Below are 24,635 nucleotides of genomic sequence, written 5' to 3' on the forward strand. Positions count from 1 at the left end.
CCTTAATGACTGGTTTAGTCTCTATTTCTTGTGTGTAATTTGAATTTTTTGAAATAATAAGCAGAAATTCAGCAAGCCTTGGGCAGAGAGAGGAGGAGAGACTCCAATCCTGAGAGAGTCTGATGTGCTCTGACTCTTCTGCCCACCAAACCTGAGCTTTTTCCCCTCTTGATTTTTCTTCTTCAGTCTCTCCCAGCCCTAATTGCATTTCTCCCTCTCTGAGAGATCATTGTTCTTCCCCTTTCACTGCAGTCCCAGCTTTGTGCCAAACCCATCCCACATCCCATCCAAGTCGCTCTCCTCTCACTCCCTCTTGTTTTTCCTTTTTTCACAGTTATCCCCTATTTTTCCTCTCCAAGTTTCTCTCTCTCCCTGCCCACCTTTCAGCTCATCTCTTGGCTCCCTCATTTGTCACTGTCCTTAATTTTCTCCTTCCCTGGGATAAGCTTATCTCTTCTCTCACCTCCCTTCCCCCACCGAATTTTTCGGGACATCTGCCTCTTGATTGCCCCTTTTTTTCTTCTTTTTTTTTCCTTTTTTTTCTTTTTTTTTCTTTTTTTTTTCTTTTTTTTCTTTTTTTTTTCTTTTTTTTTCCCATTCCAGTGGGTTCAGCCTCACCCCTCAGCCAGTGCTGTTCCCCTCCTGTATCCCCCCAGGGATCTGTGCTCCCCTGGATGTGAATCCTCTCCCCACCAGGGTTCAGCTCAGGCTGCTGCCCAGACTGCAGCCGTGCCTCCGAGTTAATGGTGTGAGTTAAGGAGTCAGCACCAACTCAGGATTTTCGGGCTTTTGACTTTGCTTTTCACAGCTTGACGTTTTTGTAATGCTCTGTTTTCCTGGAACTTCAGAAAAAAAAAAAAAAAAGAAGAAAAAAAGGAATCCAGATGGGGAATGATGTGCCAGTAGAATGTGTTTTGGCAATTCTGCCACAGCTCCCTGGGCTCATTGCTTGGGCTGTGCTGGGGTGCTGCTGCCCCTCCTGGTGCCACCTGCCAGAAGAGCCTCAGAATCCCAGGGTTATTTAGGGTGGAAAAGACCTCCAAGGGCATCCAGTCCAACCTGTGCTCAATCCCCACCTTGTCCCCAGCCCAGGGCACTGAGTGCCACAGCCAGGAATTCCTTGGGCACCTCCAGGGATGGGGATCCAAACCTCCCTCAGGAGCTCCTGTGCTTCCAGTTCTTTCCATGAGGGAATTCCTGCTGCTGTCCACCCTGCCCCTCCCTGCCCAGCCTGAGGCTGTTCCCTCTCCTGCTGTCCCTGTTCCCTGGAGCACAGCCTGACCCCCCGGCTGTCCCCTCCTGGCAGCAGCTGTGCAGAGCCACAAGGTCCCCCTGAGCCTCCTTTGCTCCAGGCTGAGCTCCTTCCCAGCTCCCTCAGGAGTTCTCCAGCCCCTTCCCAGCTCCATCCCTTCCCTGGCCACACTCAGTGTCCTTCCTTTAGTGAGGATTCCCAAACTGGGGCAGCATTCAGGTGCAGCCTCCCCACTGCTGAGCAGAGGGAAATGCTGAGAGTCTCACCCCAATGTCACCTCAGCCCCCTCAGGCAGGTGACACCTCGAGTGTCCCAGCAGGGAACGCATTCCCTGCCAAGGGTGCCAAGGAACAATGGAAAACAGGGAAATCAGTGAGGTGACAAGCTGGGAAACAGCCAACAGGGAAGGGTCAGCCTGGGGCAGAGCAGGGAATTGATTCTCTCCCCTCCCAGATGCCTCTCACTGATTTCCTGCAGCACCTTGACAGAAAGCAGATACTCCAGTGATAGCTAATTTAAAGGTATCAATAGACAGTCACACTGCAACCTCCTGAATCCCAAATCTCTCTGTGGTCACAGCATCACCCTGTCCCTGCCCAGCCACGGGAGGTGCTGAGGCTGTGATATCCTATGTTTGCTTTGAACTGGGACAGATTGGGCCCTGCAAACCATTTCCAAGGCATGGCAGGACTCAGTGTGTCCTAGGAATGATTTCAGGCAATTACATACATGGATGCAACTGTGCACTGCTGTGTTTTTCATGAGCAGTGGGGATTTACACTCTGTATCCTGCAGGTCAGTGGAGCTGCCCCATATCCACATCCCAGCCCAGCTGCCTCCAGGAGACAAATGGAATTTAAAAAGCTTGGCTTGAGTGGAATTCCATCACCTGGATTTTTAAAATGGAATGGAATTTGCCTCTGGGAGGTGCTTAGGGATGTGGTTTAGTGGTGAACATGGCAGTGCTGGGTCAATGGTTGGACTCGATGGTTTTGGAGTCTTTCCCAACATTAATGACTCTGTGATCTCAGAAAATACATGATATTTTCTGATTTTATGATCAGGAGTTAAAGTGTTACTGGATCCTCCTGAGATGCAGATAGAGAGATACAACTCACATTGAGACCAGCACACCTTTCATCCAAAACCATTCCAGACTCTCCCTTTGCGTGGATTTTCACTCTGCATTTGCAGGGAAGCTCCAGCCCGGGTTAATAATACAGTGGCAGCACTTCACAATGCTCTCACCATCCAGAAGCAGCTATTAAACTGTCAACAGCGCTAAGAGATGATATTTTGATGGCAATGGATAGGAACCCCATCTCCCTGCTCATGCTACTCAACATTTCTGCAGCTTTCAAGCACAGTCAAGCATAATTTGTCACTGCCTTGCATCTGTGACACTGGCTGAGCAGGGACTCTGAGCTACAACTCTGCCAATCAGTGGTTTTTTTTTTCAGGCAAAACTCATGTAGGACCAGCAGGCAGCAATTCCCTTTTCCTCCTCTGCCCTCCCTGCTGTTCCCATCCCCCTGGAGAGCTGTGCAGGGTGGCAGGACATGCCAGCTCAGGGGCTGGAGCTGATTTGGAGCTGCACAATCCCCATGCCAGCTGCAGGCAGAGACAGCATGTTTTGTGCAGAGCAGGAGTGGATTTGGGCTCTTACACCCTGCTGGGAAAGGTTTCCAGGGCTGCCTGGCCAATATCTGTCTGCCTATCTCCTCCCTTCCAGCCTAACCTTTCCTTTCACACTGCACATCTCCTAAAGGACATTTCCAGCATTCAGTTCAGGTGAAAACATGTTTTTTTTGGCCGTGGTTACAAGTCTGCCATAGGAGGGGGTGACCTCAGCAGTGATCTCTGCAATCACCACCTCCAAAGTGCACCTGCAGCCTGGAAGGAGCAGCAGATTCTGGTTTGTGCCAAAATCCAGCAGATAATCACCAACCCTGCTGTCCCTGCTGCAGTTTCAAGCTGGTGATCAAAGTCTTCAAAGTCATTCAATCCCATCTACATCAAACACAGAATAAAGTTGTGTTTTTTCTCAGTCTAAACCTGTCTAGAGCCAGAATATTAGAGGCAGAAATAAGCTTTGCTTGTAAAGTTCTCAGGCAAAATCAAATTATTTCATGTCCTTGCGTCCCAAGTTGTTTATCTTTCTTATCCTAACTGGAATAATGAGGAAAAAGGTGGGAGAAAAAGTGCATCCACCTGGGCTGCTCTAGAAAGGCTCAGCAGCCAACATTTTGAAATCTGCCATGAAACATTCATCAGCCTCCTTTGCATTACAATGTAATGGTGCTCTGGGTGAAATCCTGGAATCGTTGCAGTTTTTTTTATTTTTGGATTTCAGGATTGCTAAAATCACTCCATGCAGCTGATAGGAAGGTACTGGAGACTTCAAGGAATGACATGAGCACAGTGCAATGCTAAAAGGATTTAAAGGAATCTGCTTTTACATTCCCTACATTTTAATTTCCGTAAATTTTGTTGTTTATTTGGCAAAAACATATTTTCTAGGAAAGGTATTTAAGAAATGCAGAGGTCACTTGGTGTGCTCAGAATATTTTTTGTGGTAGGTAATCACCAAAGAAATCCCCATCTCAGAAGTACTTTGAGGTATTTTCTCCTTGTAAAGCCCTTGGTGCACTGTAATCAAATTAACTCTCAGTATCCTTTTGGGCAGCAAACCAGTTGCAATCACATATTTTTAATTTTCTTTAGTAAGTTCAAACAATTTCAGATTAGTGCTTTCCTACAATTCTATTTAGAATATGGATCGCAAAATTAGTACAATATTCCAGTGCTGCTCTTAGCAATATTGGAGAAAATGATAGCAATCTTTATTTATCCCATTAGGGAATTATATAACTGCACAGGTAAATGATTAAAAATCCTTCATTGCGTCGCATGTGATCATTTATCTGAAGGATGATTTTTTTATTATTATTTTCAGTTTTTGGTGATTCCTAGATGGCAAACATCGAGGAAAAGAACGGTGCTACTACTGATGATTTAAATAACCCTGCAATAAAAATGAAAATACCACAGTGAAAACCATCACCTTAGAAACTTATTTCAAACATAACACTGCAATGTACTTTTAAGTAAATTATTAATTTGATGTGGGGTTGATTCTCTTTTTATTTTTCCTTTACCTTTCCTGCTTACAACAGGAACCTTTTGGCAGCCAGGCATTTCCTATCTAAAAATCCAGGAGGTCATCACAGAAATACGTGAAGATTTCCTCTTAACTTTGCTCCAGAACACTCAGCAAGAGGAGCTCAGCCTCACTAATTCAAGAAAACAGTGTTCACCCAGCCTTTACACCCGAGCTTGAGGGTGCAAACAAACTCCGGTTGTTTGCAGCCACAGATCCTCCCCGCTCAGCCCAAACCAACCAGCAGCTTTTGCCATCCGCCGGGGTTTAAATCCCATTTTTTTCCCGCGGAGACAAAGCGGCGAGTGAGCAGCTCTGCCCTGCCTGCCCGAGCAGCTGCCGGGGGAGCTGCAGGGTGAATAATTGATGTGCTGGCAGGCAGGGCTGGCTGCTCCGGGCTGTCCCTGCTGTCCTGTCCCCGCTGTCCCCGCTGTCCCCGAGCGCATCCCGGCCATGCCCTGGGCACCAACCCGGCGGCTCCAGGTGCCACCCGAGCGCTGCCGGGACGCTCCGTCCTTTGTCACCCGCATGCTCTGGAGCCCCAGCTGCCCCGCCTGGAGGGGAAAGGGGCTTTTGGGTGAGTTTGGGGCACTTTTGGGAGGTTTTCTGAGCCTCCTGGGAGCTGCTTTCTGTTTATTGGGGTGTTCTGCCGGTCTTTCTGAAAATATTCTGCATTCTTTTGTGGTTTAAAGTAACTTAAAGAAGCCTAAAACCCTTTATTTCTAACTCTAACAGGACCTACAGAGCTGCCATTAAAGTTGGGATCAAGCCTTCTTAAGTTATCTGGTGCTATTTAAATTTTAATCCCCCCTGGCACACTACTGAAACAAAATATATTTATGTTCCAATTCTGATTTTCCCTGAGATTAATGTAATTCAGTGGCAAATGTGAGAACCTGAAAGGAGTTTTATTCTCAATAAAAAACTTGGTTCCCTGTTGGAAGTTTAACTTGTGTTAAGTTTTTCACTTGTCTTTAACTTGTGTTAAGTTCTTAACTTGTCTTAAGTTAACAAGCTTTTAACTTAACAAGTTTTTAACTTAACAAATTTTAAACTTAATTTTTTTTACTTAGTTAAATACCTTTCTAGTTGGTTTGAGACCAGGCTGTGAGACTTGCATTGAATTCTTACTCTGCATAAAGTTCTTCCTCTGCATCAAATGTTCTGTTGTACCATAAAATAGTGGAAAATTAACTTGGTTTTCCTAAGGATAAGAAGGAGAAATATTTTATATGTAAAGCACATGGCAGCAACAAACTAAGGCAACTCTCACCACTCCTTTATAAGGTGAAAAACACCAAGGTGTTTTTATTTATTAATCATTAACAGCACACCTGCCTCTGATATTTGTTCCAGTTGTCTGAGTGCTGTTATTTTCCAGGAGTGATCCTGTCAGCAGTGCCTGGGAGCTCTCAGGTAACTTGGCAGAGTTAAAAAATTGATCCAAAACCAATCAGCCCCCAAGAGCAGAGGCCATGGGTAGGAGCAGGGATGTGAGATGAATCATGAATAAGCCTTGATTGTGGATAACAAGCTCCCTCTCTTTTTATTTGTTTTTAATTGCACAGTCCAGATTCTGCTGCTTCTGCTTTATTTCCTTTGTTTGGATCACAAAAGCATTTTTTTTTCCTAATTTGGCATCCAAAACCCAGCCAAATTTCGAAGGATAAAAGTGCAGCAGAACGATATCTGGTGCTGACAGTAATTAAATGCCCCGTGATAAAAAAAAAAATAAAAAAAAAATAAAACAAGCAAGAGGTGAAAACAGGGATATGTAAACACCAGGAGATATGCAAACAATGGATGTAATCCTGCACTCCTTAATCATGGGAGTAATCCTTCTTCAGGAAAGTAATCCTGCTGCTTTCAATGGGCATCAGTGGGTGCTGCAGCTCCAGGCCCAGCTTTTCCAAGGAGATAACGAGGTTTTTACCTGCCTTTTTGCTGCAGTGCAATTTGAGCAACACAGCTCTGGGTGATGTGTTTGAATGCCTTAGTGATAATAGTAAATTAGGCTCTACCTGGTGCCCGTTTTCCCTCCCAAAGTATGAAAGAGGAAAATGGGATAATGGATGAGATGTGTCAGGGAGAAGATGCAAACCCCATGAGTTTTATTGGCTCACCCTGTTCACTCTGTTTGCAAATCCCTTTTTGGTCCATGGGATGTATCAACTTTGGTTTTTTAGGATGAGATGCAATTTTGGCACAAAAAATCACTATGGCACCTGATATCCCTAAAGTATATTTAGGTCTCCCTAAAGTGATGTTGATAAATATTGTCCATCTGATTTAAACAAAAAGGATTGTGCTCATGTCCTGGGAATATTTTTTATTGCTCTGTGGTCTTGCCAGAATAACACCTGTGGGGATGACACATTATTTTATAAACTGGTGGTTCTGCTGCCCTTTTCCCCAGCCCAGCTCAGCATTTCGGAGCTCTGCCCTCCCAGCTGCCCTGTAATCCAGGATGGGGCTTGAGGAGCACCTGTGTGCCCTTGCCCAGCCACTGCAGCTGTTAATGAGGAAAATTAATTACTTAAAAGCTTTCAGCAGGATGGGGCTGAGAAGTATAAATAGTCATGAACTGCTCCTGCTGCTCTGTGGTTGTGCTGCTGCCAGCAGTGTGGGGTGGAGAGGAGCTGCTCTTTGGTGTCATTGCTCTGGGAAGATGCTTCCTGGGGGGGAAATTATCTTCTGTGCACCCTGAAGGGACCAAAAGAGATGAATTTAGAAGTAAAAATGCACTGGGTGATGATTCCAGATGGTGTTAAAAACTTACTCTGAAGTGAAGTTGGTATTAAGTCTCTAATTTTTTTTACATCTGTTCTTCTTTAGTGAATTATAAAAACCCAAATCACTTGCAGCTATTTTTTATTTGAGGATCCTCTTCTGGTAATGGGCAAAGGTCAAGTGCCCATCTTAGTTTTTTTTACCTTTTGAGAATTTTAGAATTTTGGCTGTTCAAGCAAATTTGCTGAAAAGTTTTTCAAAGTTGGCCAAAAGGAGCTCTGGAATGGTTCACCCTGTTTGGTATAAAAAAATGTGTGTGCAGTGATGTAGAACAGCATGGATTGGGGACTTCTGCACAAACTGTGCATGAAAAAGGTATTTTTTCTGATCACTGATGTGTCATTCTCTTGTCTCTCCTCATGGTTGGTGTTATATTTTGTGAATGGAGGTTGGTTGGTTCTCCTGCCTCTCTCCATGGTTGGTGGCCAAAGGTTGGACTTGATGATTTTGGAGGTCTTTCCCAATGGCTTTGTGATCCTGTGATTGTAACTGGAAAAGCTGAGCTGGTGTGACTCACATGCTGTATTTACCACATGACAACAGACAGATAAACCTGCAGTTAATCTTCTTTAAGATGAAGTTTTCCCTTGCTCTCCATGTGCTTCTCTGCTGGGAGTGCCAGCCTGGGAGCAGAGTCACCACCAGCCCCTGCTGTGTTTGTGTCCAGGACATTCCCAAGGGGTTCTGCTCCTGTTTCAGCAGCTATTTCTGCCTCTGGGCAGGGAGTGCTGAGCACAGCAGTCCCACTCACGCCCCTGTGTGTGGCTCAGCCCCAGCAGGTCTCAGATTGCCATCAGGGATTAATGTGCATTAATCACTGCATTAATGGGGGATGATGTAAAACTCAGTCACACACCTGGCAGAGCACTGAGAGCACCTGGGAGAAACTGGGCAAACTCCTGTGGGGAATCTGCCTTCACCACTGTCCACAGAAAAGGATTCTCTGTTCTCCTCTCCCTGCAAAGCATGAACAGCTCTCTCCCAGTGTTGTATCACCACTTGTTGATGGTGTGTTACACTAATTATTAGGATCCTGCATAGGGTTGTGTCACAAACAATTAAAAATATCTTTTCTGCCTGTATGGAAACCTTTCCTGGTTATTAAAGACCATCAGCGCAGGATTTATGAGGGACAGAGGACAAAAGAATGCAGAAAACAGGTGATAAACACTGACAAAACTAGCTATTGCCAATTATTTTGGGCATCTTTTGGAAGAAGAATGGAGTCAAGAGAATATGGATGTATTTTCCTTTGTACCTGGAGGAGGGCTCAGGAGAAACATCTGGGAAAAAAAAAAGTTTTAGCAGCAGAAGATAAATCTGTCCTCAGACCCCATGGGTGCTCTGGGGCACCTCTGGGATTTGGTTTCAAATCTGTTTGGATTTAATTGGTTGCATTTAGTGTTCTGCTTCTGCTGCTCTCAATTCCTGGTGCCACCTGGAGCTGCAGACATGGAAAATGGACTTGGGAGGCTGATTTGGGAGATACCTGGCAGGGCTTGGCTCAGAAATTCCCATGGGAAACAGGGCAAGGCAGAGCCCAGGGCCACACATGGAGAGCTGCTCTCTTCAGCTCTTCTGAAACCAACTGCTGCCTTTTGGAGCATTTGAAATTATTTAAAAATTCTCTCTCCTAATGAAATCAAATTTTAACAGGCAATATATCCTCTGCAAAGTCTTACAGAAGGAGAACATTTTTTTTTCTTTTATTTTTTGGTGCAGTTTTGGGTAACAAGTCACCTTTAAGGCTAGATCATACTGAAAACAAGGTTTAATCAGCATTGGCTGGCTGGCTCTCACTTTGCTCAGCTTTGTTCAGCCCTTTTTTTTTCCTTTTGGACTAAAAATGGGCAAAATGAAATCCCTCAATGCCATGAAATCCCTGACCTGCATGAGTGACCTTGTGCATTGCCAGAGCAGAGGAGCAGCCTGCAGGTCACCAAATTCCTCTCTTTTAACCAGCAGCTGAAGCAATGTGGTTTTATTCTCATTTTCTGTGCCTGGAGCTGGCTGTGGTCACCAGGATGTGCATTGTCCCAGAGTGTGACACACCAGGGAGGATCTCTGGGACAATCCTTTCCATGGACAATGGGACAGCTGATCCATGGAAAACAAAGAAATTGATGTCATGGTCAGGCTGACAGAGGCCCAGTGGGAACAGCCTCAGCTTGGTGAGCCCAGAACTGAATCTCCCAAACTCTCCTTTCCCTATTTTACCCTCTTGTTGTTATCTTATCCTTCTGACTTTCTCAAGGCTGATTTTTTTTCAGGCAAACGCTGCTTGCTTTGGGTTTTTTCCTTTCTTTCCTCTCCTGCACATTGCCTTGAACAACAGCTCCTGACCTACTTCTGCCTTTTAATTGCTGCTGCAATATGAATTTTAATTCCAGCCACAGTCCAGATGTATTGGGGATGCTCAGCACATGCCAGGGCCAGGCCATTTATCTCCCAGGCCAGTCCTTCCCAGCCCTTTGAATCCAGGGACCCCTTAACCTGTTGGAAAAAAATATCTAAAGCCATCATCACTGTTGTCTGCTGATGGGAAATGGAGATGATAACTGCTAATCTAAATGCTAATATGTATTTTCTCTGACAGCTGAGTTTGTTTTACTGTTCTTTAACCTTTGGCTGGAAATATTAATGGAGATGGATGTGAGTTTTGCGCCTCCAGCCCCTCGAGCCCAAATGAACCTGGTCACTGACACTTCAGGAGTCCATTATTAGCCTTTATATTTTTATTATTGTACTTAATACTTTTTGCTTCTTTTCATGGCTGTTTTTGGGCAATTATGGACATTAGAGGATGAGTAGGTCATTGAGAAATGTCAGCATTCTGGGTCTGGGGGAGATCACAGCCTGATGAATGAGGGATTGGGTTGAGCATTCTCCAAAAGAGTTCTGTGAACTTTGTTCACAAAAAAATATCCTTTTTTACCTCTCTGCACTTGGGAAGAAACACTGACAACAGGTGCTGCATTTTGAGCATCTCAGGAATTTCCTGTCTCAGGGGGCATTGTTTTGCTTAGCTGAGATCTCCCTCTTTTTATTCCACTGGAATGGGAAGTGAGGACAAGTTATCAACATGTCAATGAAATTAACTCTCACAGAATTCAAACTGCACTCAAGAAAGTAATTTAATTTTAATCATTCTGTGGTTGTAGCTTGTGAAGGACTCTGGAATCCTTTGGGAGGGATGGAAAAAAAGCATATTTAAAAACTTAAGCTGGTTTAGCTCAGGTTTTTCTGAGATACACTAAATTTCAACAGCACAGGAGTTTAATTAAGAATAATTAATAAGAACACAGAAAAGGAGAGTTGATCATACTCTGGAGGGTCAGAAAGCTCTGGGAATGTAGCTGGGAGGAGAAACTCAGGGAAGAACAGCACATGGAGGAGGATCCTTCCCCTCCCCATCACAGTCTCCTCTTTGCCATCAATATTTTCCAGAGTTTTTGGCTTGCTGGTCACTCTGCCAAGGGAGGATGGAGCAGCACAGATGCATCAAATCATTATCCCAGTGATGTATTACAGGTACAATGTGCATTGCAACCTGTTCTCACAGCAGACAGAACGTTAGTGCCTGATATTATTACTGATATTTGATGTACAATCCAACTCTATTTAATTAGTTCACTAAAATGCGTTTTCTGCCAGAGTTAGGGCGAGCAGGAAGGAAAATCACCTTCCTGGAGAAATGCCTCGGAGCAGGATGACTGGAAAAAAAAAAAAAGCAGAAAGTAGAGTCTGAGAGGCAGAAATTGAGCACATCAATCCTGCAGACCCCCTAAAATCTGTGAACCTCATCGCTGAGGTTTTGCAATACAAGAGAGCAGTTTAGCTGTAAAATAAGTCTCTTTAAAAGGAAACTGTCATGGTATTACCTATAAACATTTTGGAACAGCAGATTAATCTGGAGTTTATGGGCAAGGTAGCAGAAAGATGCTTCTGTGCTCCAAGAAGTATTTTTATGTTTGGGGAAAATGACCTGTTCCTCATCCAAAGAGCTGAAGCTTTGAATTAGACATGAAATTCAGCTGTGGCCTGGGGAGTCATCCCTGCTACAGCCACACTTCTGCTGTCCCCTTGGTCCTCACATTCTCAGGAGATCATTAAATAAAGTTTTATGCTCTTTTTGCCTCCTCTGTGGGGCAGGAGAGCAGGATTTTGGCCCTGGATCTGCTCTGGGCTCTGGACTCCACTCGTGGTCAATGGCAATTTGTGCTCTGCTGTGCTGCCCAAAGGCAACACTCCCTGAGCAGCACCCAAACCTTCCCCCAGCTCTGAGTGATCACAGACAGCTGCCTTGTCCTTCCCTTGGGAAATGGGGGCTGCTGGGTTGTTATCCATGGGAGGAGGATGTGGGAGCCAAACACCACTGCAGGTGCTGTTCTCCTGCAGCTGGGGAGGTGGAAGGGTTTGGGAATGGCTCTCTGAGTGTCCCTGCCCGTGGCTGGAGTGGAATGAGGTGGCATTTGAGGTCCTTCCAACCCAAACCATTCTGTGATTCCTGCAGTGTCTGGCTGGGGCTGGTGTGACTCCTGAATTGTCATTCCTGCAAGGAGGCTTGGTGGAGCCTCCAAGGGAAGAGGCTGAATGTGGTTCATGGCTTGTGCAAAATGAAAAACCTGTTTTGGTGGCTCCTTCCAGTAGCTTCCAGCCTGGGGAGCAGAATGGTCAGGGAGATCCAGAAGGGATAAACCCAAGGAGCAGCTCAGAGTCCTGCAAGGAAACCTGTGCTGTTGCTGTGTTTCCAGGCTGTACATGGAGCCTTGCCCTGGCTCTGGGAAGAGTGAGGAAGAGATGTTTTCTCTCATCCTGGACTGCCTTTGCAACCCTTCCAGCCTGGATGGGCATGGCAGGTCACCATGGAGTCATTTAGCCTTAATTACCTGTGCTCGTTTGCTGTGTGGATCTCCAGCGAGCTGCTCTGCAGCCACATCCAAATTCCACTTTATTGCTTCTCATCTTCTTTCCCTTTGTGCTCCTCGGGTAGCAACTGCATTTCAGCTTGTTTTCAGGAAGCAGCAGTGATATTTCCTGAGCCAATTCCTTGCTTTAATTTGTTGTTGTTTTGGTGTCTGACACGTCCAGAGCTCTCCCTGGACTGCGGAGTCTCCGTGCAGTACAAGAGTCTTGAACACAGTTTTATTTTAATCAGGCCTTCCAGAATTCAGTAAATACTCCAGGCCAATTTCTCCAGTAAATCTGAACACATTCAGCAAAAAACGTGTGCAGCCAGTGATCAGACATAATTGCCAATGATTTCACACCCCCAGAATCCTTGCCTGCCTCCAACATTCCCAGAGCCCCATCTTCCCCACCGCTGCCTCCAGCAGGAATCTCCCAGTTGCCAAGGGGATGGAATTTTTAATGCAGCTCTGTATGAAATGATTTCAGCTTCGGGTGCAGAATCACCCTGGTAGTTTGCTGGTTAATGTTTTCTGTATCAGAGCAGAAGGACCAGGCTGCAGTGAGAAGCCTCTCCAGAGGTCTGCAGGCCACGTTTGATCCAGGCATTGGAAATATGACTTAAATCTGTGTCTGCTGCCTTTAACTGGAGCTCTGACAATTACAGGCTGTCACAGGAGAGCTCCACTCCTCTTCCTGACTCAATTACCCAGGCTCATGCTTCTCCTGTGATTGCCATTGCTGTAAATAAAGTCAATTTTGTCAAATTCAGTCTCCTTTTTCTTTGCTGTTTGAAGGAAAAGGGAGAGGCTGACTTTCACCACTCAGCACCCAATTGAGCCCAAGCCCTAGGGGAGCTTTTGGCTGAATTTGAATCAAGTATTTCTTTTTCAGCAACGTTGTGGTTATTGATACTCTGAATTAAACAAAAAAAAAAAATCAAAACAAACCAACACACTTTTTATTGCCCATTTCCAAATTTTTGCTATAGGACTATCTATCATAAAGTCTTATCACAAAGCTTTAAAATAACAAATATACCTAATCAGCTTAGGTCCCCTTAAAATTTTACAAACACAAATCATTATTTGACACAACACTGCAGCACCCCTCCAGATTATGTTATTGCCACTGCATTTTCCATAATGCACTGTGTTTTCCTTATGCAGCCTTGTTTTCCTATTTTTGTGTGCTGAAAATTTGTTCACATTAAGCTGTTCAAGGCTGCTGATTTTTTTCCTGAGTCATCTGTTGATTGCAGCTCAGTAATGTTGGAGTCGATCGAATGACTTCTTGTGTTTTTGTAGTGATCTGAGTTGTCCAAGTACAATCCCTGAGCTGTGTTCAGTTCTGGCACTCATTAAAAGTTGTTCACATTAAGCTGTTCATGACTCCTGGTTTTTTCTCCTGAGTGATCTGTTGATTGCAGCTCAGAAATATTGGAGTTGATCAAATGACTTCTTGTGTCCTTTTTTAGTGATTTGAGTTATCCATGTACACTTCCTGAGTTGTGTTCAGTTCTGGCACTCATTAACTGTGCTCCCCTCCTCTCCTCCCCTTTTCCCACTGGATTGGCACATGCTGACTGAGAGAAGGATCAGCATGGGATCATCCATGGAAGTGCTGTCCCATGGAAATGAGATCCCCCAAACCTGGCAACAGGGAAGTGCCCACCACAGTGCTTTGGAATCTTTGGTGTGTTGCTCCCACATGGCTTGTGGAGATGTTTAACTGAGCTGCATGGGATAACGAGCTCCAAAAATTCCATATTTTGTGCAAGTCCCTGCTGTGCTCCCATGGTTTGGGTTGGAAAGGACCTTCAATCCCATCCCATTGCACTCCTGCCATGGCAGGGACATCTTCCACCGTCCCAGGTTTCCCCAACCTGGCCTTGGACATCTCCAGGGATCCAGGAGCACCACAAATGACAAATGGTGTCATCACTGCTGCTCTGTATCAGGAGGGCTCATTAACTCCCCAGAGCTGCTTCAGAAGATGAAAATTCCCCTTTTCACAGCGCAGGAGTTTTAACTGTGACCTGGCTAAAGATTACCTCAACCTGCTATAAATTGAGATGTTGCACTAATTGCCTTCTTGGTTCATTAGCCAAATTGTGAGTATGAGGGAAATGGAAAAGGCTCAGAGTGAATTTCCCTTGCAACCCTTAATTTAAATGGTGAATAATAATTTAGTGTTGAACAAAACACGATATGTGATTTGCTGTGCTGGAGCTCATTTTTTTACCTTGGGATCATTTCCCACCTTTGGAGCTTTGTGGGGAAAATGATCCTCAGCTCTGCTTCGTTGTGCTGTGATGTGACACCAGGCAGGAAAGTGTAATCATTACAGAATAATTGCAATAATCTCAAAATTTACACAGAAACACTTTGTCACAGGAAGTGCCTCCTCGTATATTGTTTTAAGTAGTGAGATAAGGGAGATAAAAGGCAGAAATATTTAAAAGTTTTGCTGCTGTGGCTCTGTTTCCATCTCAGCCATGGAGGCAACAAAACCACAACCTGTCCCTGGTCCACTCTTTCCAACACTCAGCTAAAAATCAAAGATTAACTCCGAGCAGCTGCAGGGAACAAATTCTACTAATTCATCAAAGCCAACGCTGTGGAATTTAATCTGTTTTATGAAATTCCTCCCGTTGATTGTTATGGCAGGGCTGTGGCACAGGAGGTCATTTGTGAGCTCTCAATTGCTGGTTGCGTGACAGTGAAAAAAAGGAGGCTAAAAGAAAGGTTAAATTAAAGAAGCTGCTGGAAGCTATTTGTGTGAGATGAATGTATATTATTTAAATTAATGGCAGCAAACCTCCAATTAGCTGAATATTGATGCAGAATTAGAGCTTTATCAGGTAAATACATGTTTTGTCCAGCCGAAGGGTTGGGTGAGGAAGTGTTTAACTGGACTGGGGTTACAGGTAAATGAACATTTTCTGTTCACTGGGGCACAGTGACCTCACTGCTGCTGCTGCTGCTGACAAATCCTTACAATAAATCTGTCATTGCTTCCCAGCATCAAAAGGAGTATGAAACTGATGACCTTGCCCTCTAAAATATTCTTCTGTAACATGGGATGGGCAAAAGCCTTGAATGTGCAGCTTTGTGTTTCAATAAACAGCTTAATTTTTATTTTAGAGCAGAGATTTCTTCCTCAGGCTGGTACATGTTGGTTTGGTTGAAATCAGCATGAAGGGGAACCTCTAAATTTGCTTGTGTTTTGTTAATTTAGAGAATTCCCCTGTAAAAACACATCAAAGAGGGCTGCAGCTATGAACTCCTTCTGCTGTGGTTTTTGCAAGTTATAGATATTAAACCAATGGTGTGATGGAGTGATTTGATCAATTTGCTCCTTGGGAAGGGTTGAATTTCCTTGTAGATTGTCAGTTCCATCATTATCCTGATTATGGTCAATGAGATTCGAGGTTTAATTACACTTTGTGCAGGAAAAACTCTATTTTAATGTAAATACGTCTCCTCAGGAGCTTCACATCTCCCCATAGCTCTTTCTGTGCATCTTCTGAATTTTGTGATTTTAGTGCATCTCTACCCAATTACATCTTGTTTGACTTGCTGACAACTCCCAGCTTACTCAGTGTCAATATTTTGCACTAATGTTCCCCTTTCTGGGCCATTCTGGGGAAATGTCGGTTCTTGATGTTTTTCTGCTCCTTTAGGATGAGTTTAGGGAGTTGGGGGAGCACTGCTGTATTTTATTTATTTATATATTTTTGGGGTTGGCTCTGCTCCTTTGTCACCCTGGTCTTCAGTCATTTCTAAGTACTTTACACTAGCTTTATATTTTTTTTTCCATATTGTCCACTGATTTGTCTCTATCCCATCCTAATTTGAGATGTCTGTGATATTGAGATCCCATTTTGAAAACTGAGCAGCACTCTGGGTTACTCAGCACTTCTGTGCTGTGTGTTCTCATTCAAACTCAAACACTTTGTATTGCTCCAGTTGCTATTTTTAAGCTCCAGGTACAAATGGAGCTTTCTCTTTGCAATTAATATTATTTTATTTTAACCTCAGACTTTCTCTCTCCATTCTGTCCAAAATTATAGGGGTTTATATACTTTTTTTTTTTTTAAATCAGCTTTTATTTGGGGAAAAAAACCACAAAAACCCAATAAAAAATGCATGAAAGCTGTCTCAACTTTAAAAGCTGAACTAATAAAAATAGAACTGTGCTGTTCTGTTCTGGTGTGGATGCAGCCAGACTTTCTTTGCAGCCTCCTCCTCAGTCCCCAGGGTTTTCCCAATAAAATTCTCAATTTTCCTTCTCTCCATTACCTTTTCCTGCACAGGAACTGTGCAGTTAGAGTGGGACTTTTTATCTGTGGTAGTTTTTCTCTCATTTCCTATGTCCACCTTGTCTTTCCCAGTTTTCTTAGTGGAATTTCTCTCCTTCTGAAAGCTCAGGGATATTTCCAACACCCAGAATTGAAGACAAATAATTATATCTGTTCTTCACCCAGGCTGGGCACCCACCCACCTTCTCCTCCCTTCATTTTTTCCCCATTTCTGTTTATTCTACATTTCTAGCACGAGACATTTAGCATAGGCTTTGGCTGTAAGATGAATTCCCCAATCCACAGCTTTTCCTCATATTGTGTTTTCAAACCGAAATCCTCTCGAAAGGTCACTTGAAGGCTGGAAATACCAGAGCACTTTGATTGCTGTTGATTTTTCTCACGGTGATTGAGAGGATATCAAACTCATCAAGCTTCTCTACTGAAACCACAGTCACTGCTTGGATTTTCTGCTCTTGTTAAAGGAAGAGCCCACAGATGGGATAATGTCTTTATGGGTTTGGTTTGATATCCTTTCACCAAGTTGGGCTCAAATAAACATTACTGAGTTCACACAAATTATCCCAAAAAGTGGATAATTTCAGGATAAATAACCCTGAGTTCACTCAGGAATGGCTAAAGATGGTTCTTTTATAAAAGAAATAAATATTGTCCTACCACCATCATAAATTCAAAGATCAAATCTCTTCTAAGACTTAAAAAACAAAAAAAAAGAAGATTTTTGGCTAAATGGTGACTTCCCTCAGCATTGCTGCCTACACCAGTTTGATGCCATTTTAATTAATGTTTTTTAAGCAGAAGGATGAAATGTATAAACTGACCTGTGTCATCTCAGTGCTCTTTTCTCTTTGCCATCAGGATATTCCTGCTGTCCCACACTGAGTTCTTACCCTTAAAATTCTTCTCCACTCACCTTCCAGGCTTTGAGGCTCCAGCTCTGCACTGACAACAGGCAGAGGGCTGAGTTATGGGAGAAAAATGTTAATATCATGCAGTGAACTTTTTTTTTATCCTTGGGAGAAGATAGATCTTATAAATGAGGCAATCATTGCTGAGAAGAGAACTTAAAATCTTCCCTTTCTCCAGCACAAAGTGCCAAGGCTTTTTAAGGAAAAGGGAGATCGAAGTGCTTTATGGAACTCAGTAGCAGAAATATAATAAATAGCTCTGCCTATCCCTCTTTGAAAAGCTGCAAGTTGGGATTTTTTTTTAATGAGTGAAAAAGTAAATTGTGTATTATTTTTTACAAGAGAATTAGCTTTTATTTATGTAAAGCAATCAGTGTTTATTATAAGTTTTGCGTTTGGAGAAATGGATTTTAAAAACCCCCACGTTCCCTTGGATTTACAATGAGGGTTATATGCTTGGTTTTCACCACAGCTGAATAAAACCTCATCCTCCAAAGAAACCTGTTAAATAGTCTTCCATTCTTGTAAATATCCCTCAATTCTTATTAAATGTTCCACAATTCTGTCTAATCCTGTATCATCTTCTCTTTGGCAGCAGCACAGCAGCTGTTGGCTCACTGTCCTTTCATTAATTCTCTCCCCGTTCCAGGGTGGAACACACCTAGTTTGTTCAGTGAAAGGCAACACGGTTCATATTTAAAAATCCCTTTTAATGCAGTTACCGCATCTTTGCAGATTTAATTAGGTCTCAGTCCCTTCCAAAGCACGGAAGCCAAAGGTCCCATCTCACTTGTCCCCAAGGCATCGTTACACGAAGTCCCCAGACGGCGTCGAGTTCCTGCGCCATGACTTTGCCATATAGGGGCTAATTACTTCTAATCTTACACATTGATGAGCTGGATTTTATGTCTCTGAGCCACTGGGACCAGAGCTGCCAAATTATCCTCTCCTGCAGCACTGTTGGGGCTGTTTCTCCATTAAAGGACTGGCTCCACAAATGGCAATCCCCTCCCACGCTGGAAACCCTAATTATTGCTGGCGTTGAGCTCTGCTAATCCCCGTTGTGATCTCGGGTAAGCTGCTGGGGGCTGGCTGAGCTGAGCCTGGAGAGGGTGAGCAGAGCAGGAGAGGGAAGCTGAGAGTTGGGTCCTGTGGGGATGTGGAAGCTGTAGCTGGACGTGGAGCATCCTTGAGTCCTGCCTGGAATGGCACCCTGGAGCAGCATCCTGGACCAGCATCCTCGAGTCCCACCTGGATCTGCATGCTGGACCAGAATCTCTGAGTCCCACCTGGACCTGCATCCTGGACCAGAATCTCTGAGTCTTGCCTGGATCAGCATCCTGGACCAGAATCTTTGAGTCCTGCCTGGATCTGCATCCTGGACCAGAATCTCTGAGTCTTGCCTGGACCTGCATCCTGGACCAGAATCTCTGAGTCCTGCCTGGATCTGCATCCTGGACCACCATCCCCAAGTCCCCCCTGGACCAGCATCCTGGACCAGAATCCCTGAATCCTGCCAGGATCAGCATCCTGGAGCAGCATCCCTGAGTCCCACCTGGAATGGCATCTCCCAGCTCTGGAACAAACACCACTCTTTCATTTTATGAGCAATAACCTCCATCAGATCTTTAAAAGAAATGACTCAACACTTTCACCTTCTGAGAGATCAAGGGGGGAAATGCCTTTGGAGTCTATAATGCATGAAGGTGTTGGAAGGCTAATCTAGTAGAAGCTGCCTTCAGCCAGCCCTTTTCGGCAGCAGGGAAGAGAAATGAATATCTAAAAAGCAGCAAGTAACTCCAATTGCTCTCTGATTTCATGGCTGTGTGTGCTGGAGGTCAGGAACATAAAGCTGTTTATTTCTCCCACAAAGCAGAGGCTGTTATCATAACCTGCTGGAGGTGCAGGTATTGCAAACTCCTCCTTCAGGGAGATATTGGATTTTATTACAGCATTACTTCACACCACATAAGCTCCTTTCCCTGCTTCATTCACTTGTAGTTTTGACCCAGCCTTGGAATTGCCTCCCAAAAGGAGGAGGTTTTTTCCAGGGATGTGAGTGTGAAGGTATAATGATTTGGGGTTAGCAAATACCAGATCTTAATCCATCTCTGCCAGTGGATAACCACAAACTGGAAGCCCTGTTAGGAAAGGAGAGGTTTGGGAAAAATAAAGTTTGGAGCTGGTGGAGGTTTTAGTTGTTTCTTTGCAAGGAAATCAGTAACACCTTGATTTAGCTACTGTTTCTGGAAAGGCAACAGGGAACTAAGCTGGCAGGACTCTCTGGGGGGAAAAAAATCAACCCCAAACCCCCCAGAAAACCTTAAGACCCCCACAGCCTCAACCCTGGAATGCCTGGGAGAATCCTAATATTGTCACAATGGTGATCACAGCCAGAACCACCAATGTACACCCAAGGTACAGAAATGTCTGGTGCTCACTTCAGGACTTTATTTAAGTATAAAAAAACCCTATATAAATTAGAAAAATCTACTTAATTTTAAGTTAATAAACTTCCCTTAACTGCTGAATGAAGTATATAAATCTACATTTATATAGCTATCAGCATTAAATTTCTGGCCAAGGTGTTAATCCCAATGTTCCTCTAAGACAGTGTTACATTTAGAGTAATAAGGTGGTTTTAAATCAATATGACATAGACCAGGCACATCCCTCAAAATAATGCTTTCAGTGTAGGTTATGAGAAACAATTTTTACCTTTTTATTTAAAATAATGACTGACGTGCTGGAATTTTCGGGGTTTGGGTTTTTTCTCTACATCATAGATGATCTTTATCCCACTAAGCACCAAAAAGTGCACATAGTTCTGAATGTATTTTAATTTTTTTTTTTGCTCTTTAAAAGGGGCGAAATTCTAAAAGCCTGGATTTTAATCCATTTAGGGAGGACAAAACTTTAACCCAATGCCCTTGCAGATATCCTTGCAGTGTTTGCCTCTCCAGTTGGCTGCTGTTGGTTGGATTTAATTTACAGTAAATACTCCTGTTGTAAATACTGGCCTTTTTCTCTCGACTCCCTTGAATAATGCAGTGCTCTCCAGAATCAATCCCTGCATTTCCACATCTGTTTAGCATTCCTGCTATCCAGATTCCATGGATGGGTTTGGGGAGAGAAAACACAGGATCACTGAGCTCCGTGGTGCAGTTTGGGATAAAACTTTCCTGTTTTCCTCCTCATGCTGGGACAGCTGCTGGAGTTCTCCCAGCACACTAATGCTTGTCCCAGTATGGACCAAGCTCTTCTCCCTTTTCTCTTTGGATTTTAGAGCCACCAAGGCAGCATTTTGGGGTGCATGTAGAAAAGGTCCATTGCAAACCAAAAAAAAGCAAACAGGTCAATTACAAACCCAAACAGAACAGCCAAAATCACATCTCAACCTGAAAAAAAAAAAGAGGAAAATTGCAAGTTAACTGAAATAACTGGAAGTAATCCAATAGAGACATCTACCTGAGATGTTTGGTCCAAGAAAACTGGGATAAAAAGAAGGAGAAAGGATACACCCAGTCTGCCTGAGGGCTGCAGCCATGTGGATAGGCTGTGCAGTTTTACATCTCCATTTCCAGCTGCTGCTTTCCCAAAAGAACATTCCAGCTGCACTTGGCTGCCCTTGGCCTGGGGCAGAGCATGCCCTGGTCCTGTTCTGCCTGAGCCTCGGGGACACCAGGGCAGGTTTGGGGCTCAGAGTGCTCCTTGTAAGCCTGGAAAAGCTCAGCCTTGTCCTGCAGCTCCTCTGCCAGCTTCCCCTGCAGGATTTGGTGGCAGTGATGGGAGAAGGAACAGTAGCAGTGACAAAAGAGGTTTTGGAAAGCACATTCAGCAATGCCTGTCACCTGTGACTGGTGGTCCTGCAGAGACATTTGGGATCCATTCTCATCCCAAAGGCTGGGATTGGGAAGGGCTGGGTTTTGGAAGAGTGCAGCTGAGTTATTTCATGGTTTGTGCCTTGGCTCTGCATCAGAGATTGTGGTGGGAAAGGAACAACTGCAGGACAAACAAAGTGAGGCTGGTGGCAACCATCCCCAGCCACTTCATCTGCCTGGGACAGAGAATTGTGTCAGCACTTGGTTGTTCTGAGCTGTTCAGGTTTCACTTCACACTGCATCATTCCAGGCATTCCCTGCAGTGAAATCTGGGAATCCATCACAACAGGCAGCTCTGTGACTTTAAACAGGACAGATGTTGTCTTGCTCTGTGACTTTAAACAGGACAGATGTTGCCCATGATTGAGGCTGAAGTACTACAGCACTGGGGTCAAGCAGCTGTGGAGTTATTAGATTGGCCTCCAGCAATCCACTTTTCTCAATTTCCATAATCTTAGCACGAGGTTTCCATATTTTTTTTTAGAGAATGAAAACAAAGATGCTCAGTGGAAAATCCAGGCTGACAAAAAAGATGCCATTCCGTGAGCAGCAGAGCTCCTGAGCCAAAACCCAAACACTGCTCTGGGGTTCCTCACTCCTCCCCATGTCTCCTTTCCCTTCCCCTCTCCCACCTGCCCCCTGTGCCTCCTCCCTGCTCCCAGGACAAGGATGTCTCCTGTCTGACTGGGAAATGTGTCCATGGATGGCTCAGGGATGACCTGGTGCACTTCAGCCTCTCATTCCCACAAATCATTGATTTTTGGGGTCAGACTATCAGGAGATCAGCTATTGACCCTTCTGTCACATTGCTTAAAGAGGCCATGAGCTCAAAACTCCAGGTTGGGCATAGAGAAGGACAGGGCATAAATCAAATTTCTTTTGGAAATGAGGCTAAAAACTGGATCCGAGTCGAGAGCACAGTGCAAAAGGGTCACAGTTTATTTTTGTTGGTTGGGTTTCTTTTTCCTTAATTGTTTCACATGCAGTAAATAATATTTAGGATAAAAATCAGGACTTCTAAACCACAGGGACAACTTTTTTGTGGGGAAATTTGTGTCATGCCCAAGAGAACACAGCCTTTTGTGTTTGTTCTTATATTGCTCTTACTGATGTCATCATCAAAATGTAAAGTTTTGTGAATAACTATTCACAAAAGCAGCTCCTAAAAGACAATATTATGAAAAATAACCGTTCACATATTGAAATATTTTTTCTGATTGGCCTGGCGTTGAATTTGTTGGGAAGTGTTGTGTGTATTTAACAAACACAACCTCGGAGAACTTGGAGGAATTAAAGGAAAATGCGTTTTCTTACCCGTCTGTTGCAGCTCTGATGTTGAATGCAATTATTGTTGAATGCAATAATTTGGGATCTGAGCGCAGTTTTGCACGAGGGATGGAATACACAAACAGCCCCAGGTTTGGGTGGTTGCTAGGCAGCAGCTGATTCCTTCTTGGAAAAGCAGCCTGGGCTGGATGCTGACAGCCCCAGCCTTGCTCCTTCCCATCCAGGTGACATCCACAGCCAAAAGAGAGCTGGAGAGAACTCCACATTTCAGCCCCAAAGCTGCCAGAAGTTTGGGGTTTGAGTGCCTCGATATTGAATCATCAATTCCAGGCTTTGCTGCACCATTTCAGAGCAGAGCGAAGGAAAAAAGAAAAGAGAAAAAGGGAATTTCCAGTTGTCTTCTGCTGAATCTGGTGATAAAACCAATGGTCATGTGACAACATTTTGGTTTTAATCTCTGTTAATTAATTTAATTCTCCACCTGTTGCAATGGAATCCAAAAAGGGTAATTTCGAGATCAAGCAAATCGTGGGTGTGTAGTAAAAGCATGTTGTGAATAGAGATTTGTTTTCTGCTTTCCCTTCCAAAGGTAAATGCAGGTGATAATTCACCAACCAAAAAGTTTTATGTGGTGGAATAATCACAAAGTTCAGCTGTGGGACAGGTTGTTAGGTTTAGAGGAGAAGCAAGTCAGTGGCAACTGAAATAAATCAGAGTGGGCTGCAAAATATTCTTAAATTATCCAAAATAAAACTATTTGTCATCAAACCGGCGACTTAGAAACAGAACTTTTGAGGCCCCAGAGTTATTTAAATCTTGGCTATTGTGTTTTTATCCTGGGAAAGCTGATTTTTTTTTTGTTTTTATCTTGGTTTTAGCCTCCTGCATCCCCTATTATCAAGCAGTTGGTGATGGCTGTAATCACAGCAGTTAATGTGAAAGACTTCCCAGAAAGAAATAATAATCCCAAGCATTCCACAGAAAATTGAATGCTGCTATTGTACAAAAGTAAGATGAAAAGTCTGTATTAAATCACGGCTGGAGCTCCACTGAGTTTATTTTGTTGTACAAATTGCTCAGTGTCAAATCAGGCTCGTGAACATCTTCTTGCTTTGTTTTGGAAACAAAATGGGAGGGATCCAGATGTGTGCTGGAATCACTCCTTTGGTGCCTCCACAGAAACATCTGCACCCATGGCACACATTTTCTGGAGTCACCACTGTATTAAGAGTATTAAAAGTAAAAAAAAAAATAAATCAATAAATACCATTGTTAAGCCCAAGCATTGTGAAACAATCCCTGCAGCAGGACACAGATTGAGTCATAAAATGCATAAAAGGCAGTGCACTTGTTCTCTCTCCAAGTTTCTCCCCTTTCAAAAGCAGGTAAATTTTATACATTGATATATTGAGGCAAAAACACCCAACAAACCTCGAGCTCTTATTATGCACAAGCAGCTCTGGGCAAATGTGTACATTTTGTAATTGCTACCAGTTCTGAGCAGCACGGCTGGAATTTTTATTTACAGACTCCATTTGTGCCATCAAACTCTCTGCATGTCATGACCTTTACATAAATACACATAATAGCTCTAAAATGACTCTTCATAAATATAAATTTTTTGGCTGCAGAGCTGCTTTGCCTTTGTTTGCTTACGCATTGTGTTTGTTGTGTTTACAGTCACTGAAGAATTTTCTGGCTGTCTCAAGCATTCCTGAGCTTCCAGAAATGGATGTGATCCCTAAAATTTGGGTGTCTTAATGATATTTTGTGAAGGGGACTCTGAGAGGGGTGAAGGAATCATTAATCAGCTGAATTCCATCAGTTCTTTATGCAATATTTCTGTTAATTATATCTTGATTTTGAGAGGACATTGGTGACAATGATCAAATAATCTATCAATAGGTACTAACGAATCTCAGTGCAAAGTTCTGAACCAGGAATTGTCTTCAGAATTCCTTAGAACTGGAAAAAAATAGGCACTGATGTTGCTTGGACTCACCTCCTTTATCTCCTTGTTACTTTATTTTCTTATCTCCTGGTAACTTTATTTCCTCTACAAACTTCCTGCACATCCAGTGTTCATACTGAAATACTGAATATATTTGTACAGGAATCTGAATTT

The 24,635-nt window shown here is 43.6% G+C and overlaps 1 protein-coding gene across 1 annotated transcript in view; it reads left to right on the plus strand.

Annotated features, from left to right (window-relative positions):
• The first annotated feature begins 4,207 nt into the window (after positions 1–4,207).
• Positions 4,208–24,635, plus strand: part of C6H10orf90 (chromosome 6 C10orf90 homolog) — a 57,143-nt gene continuing 36,715 nt past the window's right edge. The window contains exon 1 of the mRNA XM_085064611.1: positions 4,208–4,989. Coding sequence (XP_084920737.1) covers positions 4,779–4,989 — 211 coding nt within the window. The 5' untranslated portion in view covers positions 4,208–4,778. The remainder of the gene's footprint in view (positions 4,990–24,635) is intronic.

This window comes from Lichenostomus cassidix, chromosome 6 (genome assembly GCF_008360975.1).
Source record: "Lichenostomus cassidix isolate B80296 chromosome 6, HeHo_3.0, whole genome shotgun sequence".
NCBI lineage: Eukaryota > Metazoa > Chordata > Aves > Passeriformes > Meliphagidae > Lichenostomus > Lichenostomus cassidix.